The following is a 15,145-nucleotide window of genomic DNA, read 5'->3' on the forward strand; positions in this document are numbered from 1 at the left end:
ATAGGTACATGTTACAGTTGCATGCCCTACTTTCATAAGCTTTGTTTTAGAAGTTGTGGGTGATTGCAAAATGATTCCTCACTTCACACCAGTTACTTTGGTCTCTTGGTTGTTTATCTCAGAAGGCTTTGTGTTGATTGTCATTCTAAGCTTCCTTTGCCAGTCATTTACAAAAAAAAGTATAACTACTAGTATGAGGAGCAGCTTCTACCAAAGTAACTATCATGTTTCTGTTACATGCACCCTGTTTGTAGATCATGGATAGAGTTCTGAATTGCTCACTAGTTACAAGAAACTAGTGCTGTAGAAAGGAGTGAGGATGTAAATGAAATTAAATGAAATGTTTAAACTATAATACACTTGTTAAAAGTAATGATAGACAAGTCTGGAATAACAAAATGCATCCTCATGGAATTAAAAAATCTTGACCCTTACTCCCTGTATCTCTGCCTTCTATTAGGACATAATTTTGTCTAAGCTTGCTCTTAAAAACTTTCCTATGTTCTCCCTTACAACTTTTTTGTACTGTAATACACCTTAGTCCATGATTTTTTTTTTTTTTTTGGTCAAGATTCTTTCCCTTACACTTTTCCCTCAGGGACTTGTCCTTTTTCCTGCCCAGTATGAGATTATGATTCCATTAATTTATCCTCCATTCGTGCTGTTTATCTCTGTTTGGCACATCTCTGCTTTCATTCTGTGAAAAAGGGATGTGTCATGTGGTTCATGTGATATGATGTACACACTACCTTTCGCTAGGGAGCAGCAGAAGGAAGTTGATAAGCGCCAGCGTAAGAAGAGGCTGAAGCGCTATGCTCTGATAGGATTGGCTACTGTTGGAGGTGGAACTCTTCTTGGTCTGACTGGTGGACTAGCAGCACCTCTCATTGGTGCTGGTGTTGGTTCGATCCTAGGAGGAGCCACTGCTGCTGCAATCGGCTCATCTGCTGGTATTGCCATCATTGGCTCCTTGTTTGGTGTAGCTGGAGCTGGTCTTACAGGTAAGTGAATACAGGAAACATATTTCTAACTTATGATGGAAAATGTTGAAATTTCAGTGAACCTTTGAACCATGTTCAAATCTTATAATTAGAGGAAATTAAGTACTAAAAAAACAAGTGCATGATTCTACAGTTTGTAAGTGCTTCCGCTGTTTTGTCTCATCCTTTTCTATATAAGTGGTTAATCCATCTGACAATGTCACAAGAAGTGACAGAAAAGGCACAGGAATCATAAATATTGGAGGTCAGAACCTTGAAATTGTAAACAGCTTCAAATACCTAGTAAGCCAAGTAATGGAAAATACATGACTGGATATAAAGATTAGCAAAATGTGCAGTTTGCAACAGGTGAATGCATCCTACCAAAATGTTAGAAACCTAATTTGAAAGGAGGTACCAATTAAGTGTAAGGAATTGATACACAAGATGTTCTGTATGCCTATATTGACATATGCAGTGGAGTCCTGAGTAGTGACAACAAGAAACATTTAACACAGTGAAATGAAATTCCTAAGATGTCAGGAAATTTACTGTAAGAGTAGAAAATTTTGAATTCTTTTTATATGTTCAGAGCATGGAAGAATGGAAGAGGGAGGGATACTGAAACATATGATAGAGATTGAATTTGAGGGAAAGAGAGTGAAGTGTTTAGACTTGATCAAAAACAGTATAAGAAGGATCCTCAAATGGGACAGAATTATGGAAGAAAAATGGTGGAAGGAGAGTAGAAGTGGATAACTACCGTACCATAAATACCCCAACCTGGTTAAGAGGAGGAGGAGGTGATGATGATGATGATGATGATGATGATGATGATGATGATGATGATAGTCCATCCCTTGGTCCTTGAGAGCTTGTTTTATTTGGTCAGCCAACCTCTTTCCTGTTCCATGTGTATTCTCAATCTTATTCCTCCTTTGTTTTGTAGAGTACCATCATCATCATCGTGAATTCCTTCCAGCAAGCCGGGTAGGATGTTTAAGAACTATGTGCCTCCATTTATTACGGTCCTGGTATGCTTCTTTTCTCTCCAGGGCATCCCATGTTTCTCCTCTCTTCTCTAGGTCTTCTCTTATCTGATCTAAACACCTTTTCCTAGGGTGTCCAATTGGTCTTTGTCCCGGAACGATCTTATCAAAATACTTCCTGGGTGTTCGAGTCGCCTGTATCCGCTTAACATGTCCTAGTCACTTCAGCCTTGCAACACTCAGGCTTTCTTCCATGGTCAGGTTGACCTGCAGGTCTCTTCGTATCTGATCATTCCTAATTCTGTCCTTCCTTGCTTTCTGTACAGCTGATCTAAGGAACTTCGTTTCAACAGCTTGCAGTTGACTTACTTCTCTTTTATGTGTGACACAACTTTCCAGACTATACGTCATGATGGGCAGGAGATAAGTCTAACACAGGGTCTGTTTAGCCCTCTGAGGAACTCCCTTGTCGCATACTATGTTCTGTGCTTGATGGAAGAAGTTGGATCCCTTTTGCACCCTGTTCAACACTTCTTTCTTGGCACTTCCATCATTTGATATTGTACTCCTTAGATATTTAAAGTTACTGTATTCACACATTCAATCTTCTCTCCCTTGAGGGTTAGATTAAAAGGTGTAATTTTGCGTTCCTTTATAATAGTATCCATGAGTGAAATGAAGAGCAGTGGGGAAACAGAACTCCCTTGTTGGACACCTCTTCTTGTTATAAACCACTGAAATCTTCCATCTCCTACTTGCACACTACTTTCACAACAATCATACAACATCTGAACTTTTTAATTAGTTCTCCTGCGATGTTATATTTTTCTAAACATTCCCATATTTTTCCTCTCTCCACCCTGTCATATGCTTTTTCCAAATCCAAAAACACTCTTATCAAGTCCTTCCCTTTTTCCAAAAGTTTTTCCGTTAGCTGCGTGAGTGAAAAAATTAGGTCTGTGATTCCTCTGTTTCTTCTAAATCCATGTTGTTCCTCTTCACAATGATCTTCCATTATTTCTCTCAGGGCCGATTGTATAAACATCATTGACTGGAGATCAGTTTTAATCTAAGTTCAGAAAATGAGATCAGACCGGTGTCGTGTTGTATAACACTGATCTAAGATCAACTGATCGAAGTTCAGTTTTGATCCCAATTCATATGTGAGCGCTTTGCAACAGCGCAGAAACAGCTGAGTATCGCGAGTCGCGTTGAGCAGTGTGAATTTGTTTTCCTTCGTCTTCTGTGTGCCGAGTGAAAGAAAGAAAAAAATGACTGAAATGAAGCAGAAAAAGGACTGTTCTCCTTATTTTTCTAAGGAGTACAAGGATGTCCCAGTTGACATCATACCGAGCGAGTTGGCCATGCGGTTAGAGGTGCGGAGCTGTGAGCTTGCATCCGGGAGATAGTGGGTTCGAGCCCCACTGTCGGCAGCCCAGAAGATCATTTTCCGTAGTTTCCCATTTTCACTCCAGGCAAATGCTGGCGCTGTACCTTAATTAAGGCCACGGCCACTTCCTTCCCACTCCTAGGCCTTTCCTATCTCATCGTCGGCATTAGACCTATCTGTGTCGGTGCGACGTAAAGCTAGTTCTAAAAAAAGTTAAAATCATCTTGGGAAAATATAAAGACATTATAGAGTCTAAAATGAAGGATACGATAACATCCATGCAAAAACAACATGCTTGGAAAAATGTTGCCTCGGACTTCAATTCCAGTAATATAAATCTGCCTAATCGATCGTGGCAAACATTAAAGTTGTGCCTAGAACACCAGGGAAGTGTTGTGCATCAAAAGAATCACGCATGATTTTCCTCGCATCAGTTTGTTCAGAAGGCATTTTGATAAACTTGTGTTTCAGTGCAGCAATAAGGTTAGATACACGATGAATGGCTGTGCAGACTGTTGCTGCGTCTACATGCAGTAAATCACCAACGACTAACTGAAAACTTCCCGTGGCAAGGAATCTCCAAGTTAGTAACAACATGTGCATTGGAGACAAAGGGTTGTTTCTTTTGTTAGGTTTAACGAATATCACGCAACCCGAGTTCTAGCTGTTCCACGATATCTTTTCCCAGGCGATACCTTAGTTTAAACTTATCACTCACTTCTCCCATTGGATTTACTCTTTCACTGAACGCACGGGGAGCATGACGAAATTCATCATTTTCATCATCAGAAGATATATTTGAGAAATCAGAGTAATCAGACATCTGTAAAATACGAACAAGATAAGATAATAACGTAAGCAAATTATCAAGGTTATGTTAGGGCCGGTTGTATAAACAATAAGCAGTAAGAAGCGTAATATTGTCTATATACAGACAACAACTATGGCTAACAATGTATGAGGTTAGACTTCAGTGTATTTTCTTACGATTTATCGTAACAACACAGGTAATATTTGGTTAACAATCAGCTGTTCTTGTATCTCAAATAGAAAACAACTCCTTGATCTGAGATCAAAGAGTTTGATCAGAGAAATTTCTCCAGTCAAAGGTGATCATAGTTCAGTGTGAATTCATCTCAGATTAATGTTTATACAATACAAATGTCCGAGTTTTGTGTGAACTGAGATCAATTTCATCTCTGATCTAAGTTCAATGGTTTATACAGTCGCCCTCAGTCTCTGTTCTATGATCTTCTCCATTATTTTAAGGCAATGTGACAAAAGGGTGATGCCTGTATAATTGGTGCACTTCCTTCTACTTTCTTTTTTAAACAATGGTATTATAATTACTTTTTTCTAGTCATCTGGCAACTTGTTCTCTTTCCTTATAACTCCCAGTGTTCGATATTCCAGGGTTCCAGCTGCCTTAATCATGTCTGCTGTTAGTTCAGCATTTCTTCCCTGACTTTCCACTTTTTGTTCTCTTCAGGGTATTTTCTGTCTCTTTCCATGTAATTGGAGGTTGTGCCTTCTGTAATTCATTAGTGACTTTGATAACTTGTTCTTGTTCACACTCTCCACTCAATAATTTTTCAAAATAACTTTTCATCTCTTCTCTGATAATGATCCTGTCCTCTGTTTCAATAGCTTTAATTTCTTCCCTCTTTGACGTTTTACTTTTCATTAACCCGTATATCATTTTCTGATTTCCTTTACTATCTTCCTCAGTTATTTGGATGAACAGTTCCCAGCTCTTCTCCTTTTCTTCTTTCACTACTCTTTTTACCTGGAATTTCTTATTCCTGTATTCCTGTTCCAGTCTTCCTATTTTTTCATCGTCCTTTGGTACAATTCCCTGAGACTGATTATGTTTCTCAACATCCTTGTTTTCTTTGCCATGTTTCTTTCTTCAGTTGTATGCTTTACTCTATCATTCCACCAACTTCTTTCTCCTTGACTTTAACTTTTGTTTTACCACACACCTCTATAGCACAGTTAACTATTGTTGTTCTAAATGCATTCCACTCTTCATCAACACTACATGTCTCATATTTTGGCAGTTTAGTCACTATCAAATTTTGAAAATCCTTCTTGATTTCTTCATTTTTCAGTTTTCATTCTTTAACCATCAGCATTCTCATTACTGCAGGTGTAGCTTTAAAGCATCATTTCTGTTGACTTCTCTGTTATATAGAGTACAAGTTTCGATGCAGTACTTGTTAATAAAATCAACTACCAAGCAAGTTTGCTATGCAGTTTGGGTCGTGCAGCTGATAGCTTTCATTCAGGAGATGGTGGATTCAAACTCCACTGTCAGCAGCCCTGAACATGGTCTTTCGTTATTTCCCCATTTTCACACCAGACAAATGCTGAGGTTGTACCTTAATTAAAGCCACGGCCACTTCCTTCCCACTCTTAGCCCTTTCCTATACCATCGTTGCCATAACACGGAAAGCAACTTGTGAAAAAAAGGAGTATTCTTAGGCTATGTCCTAGGTGCAAGCGTGCATGTGCTTCCATCCGCTACTTGTTTATCGGCTTCCATATGTCCATCGTTGTTGCCACCAGGCTAGCAGCACGATGACAACTGAAAAGGAAACTAGAGTTCTGTTTGTCATGGAGAACAATGTGTTGAAAATTGAGTTAAGTGGGAATACAAGGCAAAGCAAGCATTATACAATACATACCTGCCAACTTTCCCGATTTAGGTGGGAGACTCCTGATTTTCGGTAGTTTACCCGCCTACCGATTATTTTATTATTTCTCCCCATTTTAGCTTATTTTTTGGTGAACTTCAAATATTTGTTTTTAAATCCCTACACTTCAGCGTCTTTATGCCAGTGGCCAGAAGTCCTTCTTCGCTCATTGGCTGCTTTCAACGAAATATCTACATTTATTAATGTGAGAAATGTGTGCGAATGTGCGATGTTTATTGAAACCTGTATATCTCGATGCATATATTGATAAATAGATAAAATTGAAATGTACTACTACCAGTTAACAGATTTATAGGTCAAAAACTGTAAAAAAAAAAAAAAAAAAAATTAATATAATGTCTAAAGGAGCAAGTTGTGTAAATAATGTTGAGATGTATTTTATATTAATTGCTGGTTTATCTTTATTTTAACGCAGCTGATGATGGTGTTGTAAAAAAAAACACATCAAAACTAGTACTGCTAATAAAGTGATTATGTTGTAATACAATCAGACAACATGGTTTTTGTATTGAATAGGTGGAACCTTTCAGTTTTTTAAGTATTTGTAAACTCAGTTCAATACGGATAAATTAAGATGAAATTTCTTATGTTAAATTCTTTGGGCATATCGCTCACAGCCTCCACATGTAGAAACTTGTGGTTCAGACGTCTTACGCGAAGCGATAACATGACAGGCCACTAACCTGTTGACCTGACCTCGTAGAAAACCTGCTCACCACCAACCCAGAGGAAGCAACCCTCCTGGCTGAGCACCATAGTCAATGGCGAGGAGCAAGTACAACGTGCACTACATGCCAACGTACCCTAATAAAAACATTATAGCTACTACACATCTGTAAATTATAACATGTTGTGTAGATATGATATGATGAATAGGACCTTCTAAAAGTATATATCTCGTCCACTTCTTTTTATTTTATATTGCTCTCCATGTTCTCTCGAATAATGTTCATATTCAGTCGCATATAATGGCCGGTCTTTATTTTTCAGGTTTCAAGATGAAGAAACGTGTAGGAGAAATTGAGGAATTTGCCTTTGGTTTCTTGTCACCTGAACCTGAGGAGGACATTGAATCAGAGACCGACAGTGTGGGGACACCTAGTGAAAAAGAAGCAACAACAAGTGAAAAGACAGCCTCCACAACTCCAACTGTCCAGCAACTGCACATCACAATTGCCATCTCTGGTTGGCTGACAGATGACCGTGAAGACAACTTCACTAGGCCTTGGAAAACTATGTTAAGCTCTCGTGAGCAGTATTACCTTCGTTATGAATCAACCTACCTCCTGGAACTTGGCAAGGCTATGGAACTGGTGTTGAGTTTTGCTGTTTCCATGGCAGCACAAGAAGCCCTAAAATACACTATTCTCTCAGGTTGGTAATATATTCTTGTTTACCCTAGGACAGTCAGAGGTCAAAAATTTTAACATACTATCTGTTTCTCTACTGCTAGCGAGAAAAAAATTGACTACTGACAAAACCATTATTTCAGACCAATGCTATCTGTGGACAAACTTATGGAATCACTTCATCAGAGGGGTAAGGTAAGGGTGTATTCTGCCCGAAGGCAGGTCCGAACCTCCGCAGAGGTGTCCTGAGCCAGAGTTTATGTGCGGTAGGGTGGCCAGTTCCTCTCCGCTCCTCCATTCTCTTACCCCCCACCAACAGCGTGTGGCAACCCATCCAAATCTTGACCACGTCCAATGTTGCTTAACTTCGGAGATCTCGCGGGATCCGGTGTTTCAACACAGCTATGGCCGTTTCATCAGAGGGGGGTACAGAGAAAAGTTCTGATGCTTTAGTTAACTTCCGTGATATTATTTGTCCATGAAATGACAAGGGTAAGACCATTGCCTACATTATTATACACGGCTGGGAAATGAGGATGAAAAGTGGGGTTGCTTTATGTAGTTATCAGTTCTTCTACTAGGATCACCTATCTATGACAAGAGTTTTAAATGTCTCTCTATGTTGAACATGGATTTTACAACAAGTGCTTGTGATGTATTTGTTAACATGTAGTTAATTATGATAATTTTGAAAAATCCCCACGTGTTCTCAGTATTGCTTAGTCCCACTTCCATCTGACAGCTGAGGGACTCTTTGGAAACAACTTGGCAAACAAAATGCAATTCGATGGGGAGCTTATAGAAGGCAGGCAGTAGAAGTGGCTGAGTCAGCAAAGAGGATGCATTTAGATGTGTTAGGAGTTAATGATATTCGGGTCAGGTGAGATAATGAGGTTTTTGTTGTGATGCAAATAATTCTTCAATGGCATGTTACAGTGCCTTGCTATGGACTTTTTTTGTATCAGCATGGTAATGACTGATCATGGTCTCTGGTGTCAATTCAGTTTTATACATTTGTTTTATAGAAAGGTGGTTCGTGCTGTGGATTAATGTAGTCGTCCTAGTTCATGAATCATGGGCAACAGCTAAGTGGCTTAGTAAGTGGTCCTGAGAGTCAGAATATCAGTTGTTATGGAATGGGAGTGGCCATCTTGGACGTATTCTGAGTTCATGGCGCTCCCTGTGCTTGGGCGGCTAGGACTAAACAATCTACTGGTGGTCCCTAACCCGTTAGAGGAGATATCCTCGCTGGGACTATGTATAAGTGTAGCATCCTGCTTCACAAAATATTCACAGAGCATGCTCAGAACATTTTAAGCAAACCTCGGACCTATGGGAGTAACGGATTCCCACTCCCATCTGACAGCTGAGGGATTCCTTGGAAACAACTTGGCAGATAAAATGCAATACGATGGGGAGCTAACAATATTAATATGGCTTATGGGAGAAAGAAAGTAGAAATGGCTGAGTCAGCAAAGAAGATACATTGCGATATGTTAGGAGTTATTGATATTCAGGTCGAGGGAGGTAACGAGGTTGAGATTATAAAGTGTACTTGACAGGTGTTAAAAAAGGGAAGAGCAGAGTGTGGGGTAGGACTGTTCATTTACACTTGAGAAAGTGGAAACGATGATAAATAAACTCTATTTTTAGGAACACTTGAATTTTGAATGAAATGGTGCTGAATTCTTGAGTAAAAGGAAAAAAAAAAAAAATCTTGGGTAGGTAATTAAAATTCTTGAGTAAGAAACAAAAATTCTTGGGTAGAAAAGACAAATTCTTCGATAATGTGGATCTTATGGAAATAAAAACACAGGCAGTATTTTCAAATATTTTTATTGTAACTGCAAAATTATCACTACAAAAGACAGAAATTGCAAACATTAAAGATAGAAAAGATATTTACAAACTTTACCTCCCTGCTACTTTCATGCTTTACATTCATAATAATTGTAGGATGACAGCAATTCCAAATTTGGCATTGTGAGAGTAGTTCTGAAATCGGTCAACACACAAGAAAAGTTTGAAAAGAATCTTTCACAATGTACGTTACACACTGGAACCCACATTGTCCTTAACCCTTTCACTCCAGCATAGCGATTATGGTGATGTGACCCTCTGGACCCGTGCAGAGAGTGGCTCACCAAGCCCGCTGTACAGGATACTTTTCTCGCTCCGCTCTCCCCTCCGCATACGGCTTCTGAGTATAGGGCAGGAAGAGATTAAAGGTAATTTATCTTATTTTTAATGCGGAACTCCACCTGCAGCCACCTTCTGAGAAAAGTATCTATTAGTCTGCCGCACACAGCAGTTGAAAGAAACTTAACATGCTACCATTGTCCACTAAACTTTTCAATCCGGAATTAGCTGCGTCGAAATTATGTTTCTTCGGATTCAGGTTTTTCTTTTTCCAATATATTTCCACATATTAACATCATTTAATGAAAAAAGTGACTATAAATTTGAATCTTTGACTACAAAGTTCATCTTGGACTTAAGCAAAGTTTTAAAATGTTATGTGTATTTTTAAAAGATTATGTTTGTTGAGTGTTAACTCGTGTTTGTACAATTAGATTACTATTTTAATTCACCCTCCATGGGTTGTTTTGATAATGACTGCCAAGTTCTGAACTTGTCATTGAATATCTATTTGTATGTATGTACCTATGTTTATTTCCCACATTTTGGCTGAAGATGACGCTAAATAGCATTGAAACTAGTTCCAAGTAAATATGTTGTAACTTAACCATTATAACATTTATTTGTATTGAAAAGGTGGACGGATATCAGATGAAATTCTTAAATTTAAATAGATTTTAACGTGTTTTATTTTCCGTTATCGGTATTTATACACTTCAGCGTAAAAATCTAGCAAAAACTATTGATTTTTTTCTGCGTAATTCTTGATGTTCCACGAACTAAAGTACAGTAAATATTACTGTGATCGTTTTACACAATTACATTATAAAACTTTCCACGAAAAGATCAACAAACATTGCAGCAGCGGGTCTCTTGCAAAGGATTTTATTGGCACCATTGTACTCTCGTTTGTATTAAGCATTCACATGAAGCGATAGTTCTTTTGGATGTCACATATTATTTTCCGTCATCGATAGTTGTACTATTCAGCGTAAGTAGGTGGCAAAACACTATTGATTATTTTTTGTCCTTGTAACTCTCGATATTCTACGAACTAAGTACAGTAAATATTTGTACATTAGTGTGACCGTTTTACACAATTAGATTATAAAACTTTCCACAAAACGATCAACAAAAATTGCAGCAGGGGGTCTCTTGCAAACAATTTTATGGGTACTATTATACTCTCGTTCCTATCAAGAATTCATGCAAAGCGGTAGTTCTTTTGGATCTCACAAATTTGTTGGGTTGGTCAACATGTTATAGCTATGCATTGTTGCAATGAAGAGTTCTTTATCGAGCTGCTGTTAATGCTGTCAAAAATTGTCTTGTCTCGTGGTATGACTGAATCTGACGCTTATATTTATTGCTGTCGTACGCAACGTAAAACCACTTCTTGTGTTGCTAAAGTTGTGATTTCCTTAGTGCGCGTGTCTAAAATTGCTTTCTGTGTGAGGTGTGAACAGACTATACTATTGTTTATTTAAAAGATCGAGTTTCTTTTCGTAACATGTGAGGAAGTCGTGTAGGCCCTATTAATGATATTAGAAGCAAACTGATTGTACTGTGTAGTGTTAATTTAAATTTCTGTTTGTCTTCAGTTTCTGGTACTGTGAACAGCATAGTTCGAACTGTCAGCTGTTTCTAAGTTGTGCTTGGGAGTCTTCGGTCCTTTTGAAAACAGTATTGGTAATAATACAAATCCACTTCATTCTGCCAACGGCTGTAGCCGTGTTGAAACACCGGATCCCGTGAGATCTCCGAAGTTAAGCAACATTGGGCATGCTCAGGAGTTGAATGGGTTGCCACACGCTGTTGGTGGTGGCTAAGGGAATGGAGGAGCGGAAAGGAACTGGCCACCTACCGCACGTAAACTCCGGCTCAGGAACACCTCTGCGGAGGTTCGGACCTGCCTTCGGGCAGAATAACCCTTACCTTACTACTTCATTCTGCTGTGACTTAACACATTACAATGTTGAGTGGGAAACAAAAATTGTTAGATTTGGCTACAAAATATGAAATTGTGCAGGCTTGTGAAGAAAGCAGTGTGAGCAAAAGTGAAATAGGCAGGCGATATAATTTAACATTTTTGACTCTATTTACTATCCTTAAAGATAAGGAAAAAATTCGAAGACGCTCTTTTAAAAGATAGCATTCCAAGCAGAAGTAAAAATCTGCGTGGTGCGGACCATGCTGACCTTGAAGCTGCCCTATTTGATTAGTTTACCCAGAAACAAGCTGCAACAGTTCGTATTTCAGGGCCCGTGTTAAAATCTAAGGCACAAGACTTGGCTCTCAGGCTAAATATTTCAGACTTCCAGTGCAGCGAAGGATGGTTAAACCGCTTTAAAGCCAGACATGGCATTGCGCTTCACACAATAAAAGGTGAATCGGGAAGTGTAGATGAAGAAGCCATCAATGACTGGCTTCCAATTTTCCGCGAAATTCTTAAAAGGTAAGAGCCCAAAGATGTCTACAACGTTGATGAATCTGCATTTTTCTATAATTTATTACCCCAAAGGACTCTTGCAGTGAAGGGCGACCCATGCAAAGGCGGAAAACGCAGCCAAGAACGACTAACCATTCTTTTGTGCTGCAGTATGGACGGTAGTGATAAACTGAAACCGTTTATTATCGGCAAGTCAGCCAACCCGCAAGCATTTAAAGAAGTGCGGAACATTCTGTGTGCGTATGAAGCAAACACGAAAGCATGAATGACATCGGCACTTTTAAGCAGTGGCCTCAAGCATTTGATTTGAGAATGGGATCAAAGAACAGAAAAGTCATTCTTTTTATAGACCATTGCTCCGCTCATCCAAATGTTGAGCTACGGAATATTGAAATGGTATTCCTACCACCTAATTGTACCAGTGTGCTACAACCACTTGATTATGGTACATTTAAACTCCTTAAACACTACTTTTGTAGCATACTGGTCAACTCATTGATGCGTAGGCTTTAGGTAAAATAAGTGCTGAAATGGAATGTACTGGAAGCTATCCAATTTATTGCAATGTTGTGGGAAACCATATTTCCCTCTGCAATTTCTGCATGTTTCAGACATGCTGGCTTCCAGCAAAGTGAAACAGAATTTCTAATATGTCTTTGTGCAATAAAATATGAATTTCCATTGCATTGCTATCATTTTTTATTCAAATCATGTGCTTAAATGCAATATAACATAACCTCTGCAAATGATGTTAAGGCAGTAAATACATCACAAAAATTATCTAGAACAATATCGCAATCTTTTTTCCACATAAATTATTCCTTACTGCACGTTTCCCTTCCTTTAAAGAATATATCACACTGCTAGTTATTTCTCAATTCATGTCCTGTTGATCAAAGACTTTGACAGAATTGACCATTGCAATTTGAGTATTAACGGTGCGCACTAAGTCACCAGGCAAGCTGGGATTGCTAGGAATGTAAACAAGATAAATGTCTTCATAACCGGGGGGATATTGCGTGTGTATTAACTGCTAAAGTATGAAGCACATCTCAGCCTTTATTCAGGGAACTCCGTAAAATACCACAATGAAATGAATAAAACGGAAGCGCACGAGAATATAGAAGAGAAAGTGGACATCTTTTATGTTTATTACTGTGCAATAACCTATAAGTAAACACCATCTGCAGTGTTCGATTTATGACAATCTTCACGTATTATTATTGTTATTATTATTATTATTATTATTATTAGTAGTAGTAGTAGTAGTAGTAGTAGTAGCAGCGAATTCTTCCAATATTGGAAGACGTTAAGCAAATAACACAATCAATGTTATTATTGAGTTCCTAATATGTCTTTGTGCAATAAGATATGAACTTCCATTGCATTGCTATAATTTTTTATTCAAATCATGTGTGTAAACACAATATATCACAACCTCTGCAAATGATGTTAAGGCAGTAAATACATCACAAAAATTATGTAGAAGAATATTGCAATCTTTTTTCCATGTAAATTATACCTTACTGCATGTTTCTCTTCCTTTAAAGAATATATCACACTGCTAGTCCAAGAACCACAACTGCTGGTTGACTTTCCTCACCAAATCTTGTCAAACCTTCAGCAATGTTGAACAGTCTTTCTCACTACGTCCACTACCTACACTAGGCAAACTATCTTGTGCTGCCAATTATTAATCCCCGTTGACTGATGAAAGGAAATATTCAAGTTCGAAACGAGAGAGAACATGCCTTCATAATTCTTCATAAGTGCGTAAATAATGTGACAGATAGCTTTCGTTAGCTCAGTTTAAATAAAGGCTGAAATAAATAACTGATTTCAGCAATAACTATGTAGTTGGCCTTACGTACCATTAACTACTTTTACTGGTTTTTGGAAACGCCGAAGTGCTGAAATTTAGTTCCGCAGGAGTTCTTTTATGTACCAGTAAATCTACAGACACGAGGCTGACGTATTTCAGAACCTTCAAATACCACCGGACTGAGCCAGCATCGAACCTACCAATTTGGGGTCAGAAGGCCCAGTGCCTCAACTGTCTGAGCCACTCGGCCTGGCAGTTGATTTTAGTACTAAGTACAGTAAATAAAAATGTGATACATCTCAAGATATGACAGTATGCATCACTGATTTTAGAGGTTAGTTTATTATCACTTCGCGTAAAATTTTAAAAAGGCTGTACCCTCATAAATTTACAGCGAAAATATTATTTTGCCGGGATGTACAATATGTTTCCATGATACATGCATGGTGAAGTATTTGATTTTTTGCACATCTTTTCTGAAATTTAGGGAAAATCAGGTATAACGACATTCTGCTATAGCGAGTAAATTTTTTGCCTTTGTAAATCCTCTCTATAACGGACTTCTGCTGTACATATATTTGATGAAACTAGTATCGGTCTTGCTAGAGACCATCACCAGTCAAAATCAATTAAGCAAGTCTGTGTTGTTGATATTCAGTGCAAGACAAGTAAAGATTTAATGTTGAACACTCATCATGATCACACGTCTTGTGTAAGTTCTCAGTTTTCTTCCAGTTTGTTAAGGTTACAATAAATAGTATTGAATAGGTGGAAACCTTTAGCTTTTGTTTTACATTATAATATCTTGGTACTTGAAAATGAGTGCAATGAGCCTTCTTCCTCTTCCTTTTCTTCTTCTCTTCTTCTTCGTTTCCCATTTTCAGTCTTCTGGGTTGGGTTGTGAGTCAAGGACCTCCACAGTTTTCTATCTCTCCATCACTCTCTTCCTTCCTCCAATATTTCTTCCACTTTTACACCACTCTTCTCTATACTCTCCTTCGTGTATCCATCCACCTCTTTCTGGACCTTCCCCATTGTCTTCCTCCTATTATTTTCTCCGTAAATACTTGCTTTGGAACTCTATCCTCTTCCATTCTCATCGTGTGTCCATACCATTTCAGCTTACTGGTCTTGCAGTTTAGGGAATCAATTCTTTCTCTGATTTCTACATTTCTGATCTTATCCCTTCGTCTCTTCCCAGTTATTCCTCTAAGGAATTTCATCTCGGCTCTGTTTTCATCACCTTCTTTGTTGCCCACTTCATATGTCAGAATTGGTGTGTTATACATTGAGTACAGAATTTTCTTGCA

The 15,145-nt window shown here is 38.3% G+C and overlaps 1 protein-coding gene across 1 annotated transcript in view; it reads left to right on the forward strand.

Annotated features, from left to right (window-relative positions):
• LOC136858525 (transmembrane and coiled-coil domain-containing protein 4) overlaps window positions 1-15,145 on the forward strand; it is a 153,772-nt gene that overhangs the window by 63,463 nt on the left and 75,164 nt on the right. The window contains exons 6-7 of the mRNA XM_067138128.2: window positions 760-1,001; window positions 7,067-7,450. Of these exons, the coding sequence (XP_066994229.2) occupies window positions 760-1,001; window positions 7,067-7,450 (626 nt within the window). The remainder of the gene's footprint in view (window positions 1-759; window positions 1,002-7,066; window positions 7,451-15,145) is intronic.

Source organism: Anabrus simplex, chromosome 1, assembly GCF_040414725.1.
Source record: "Anabrus simplex isolate iqAnaSimp1 chromosome 1, ASM4041472v1, whole genome shotgun sequence".
Classification (NCBI taxonomy): Eukaryota; Metazoa; Arthropoda; class Insecta; order Orthoptera; family Tettigoniidae; genus Anabrus; species Anabrus simplex.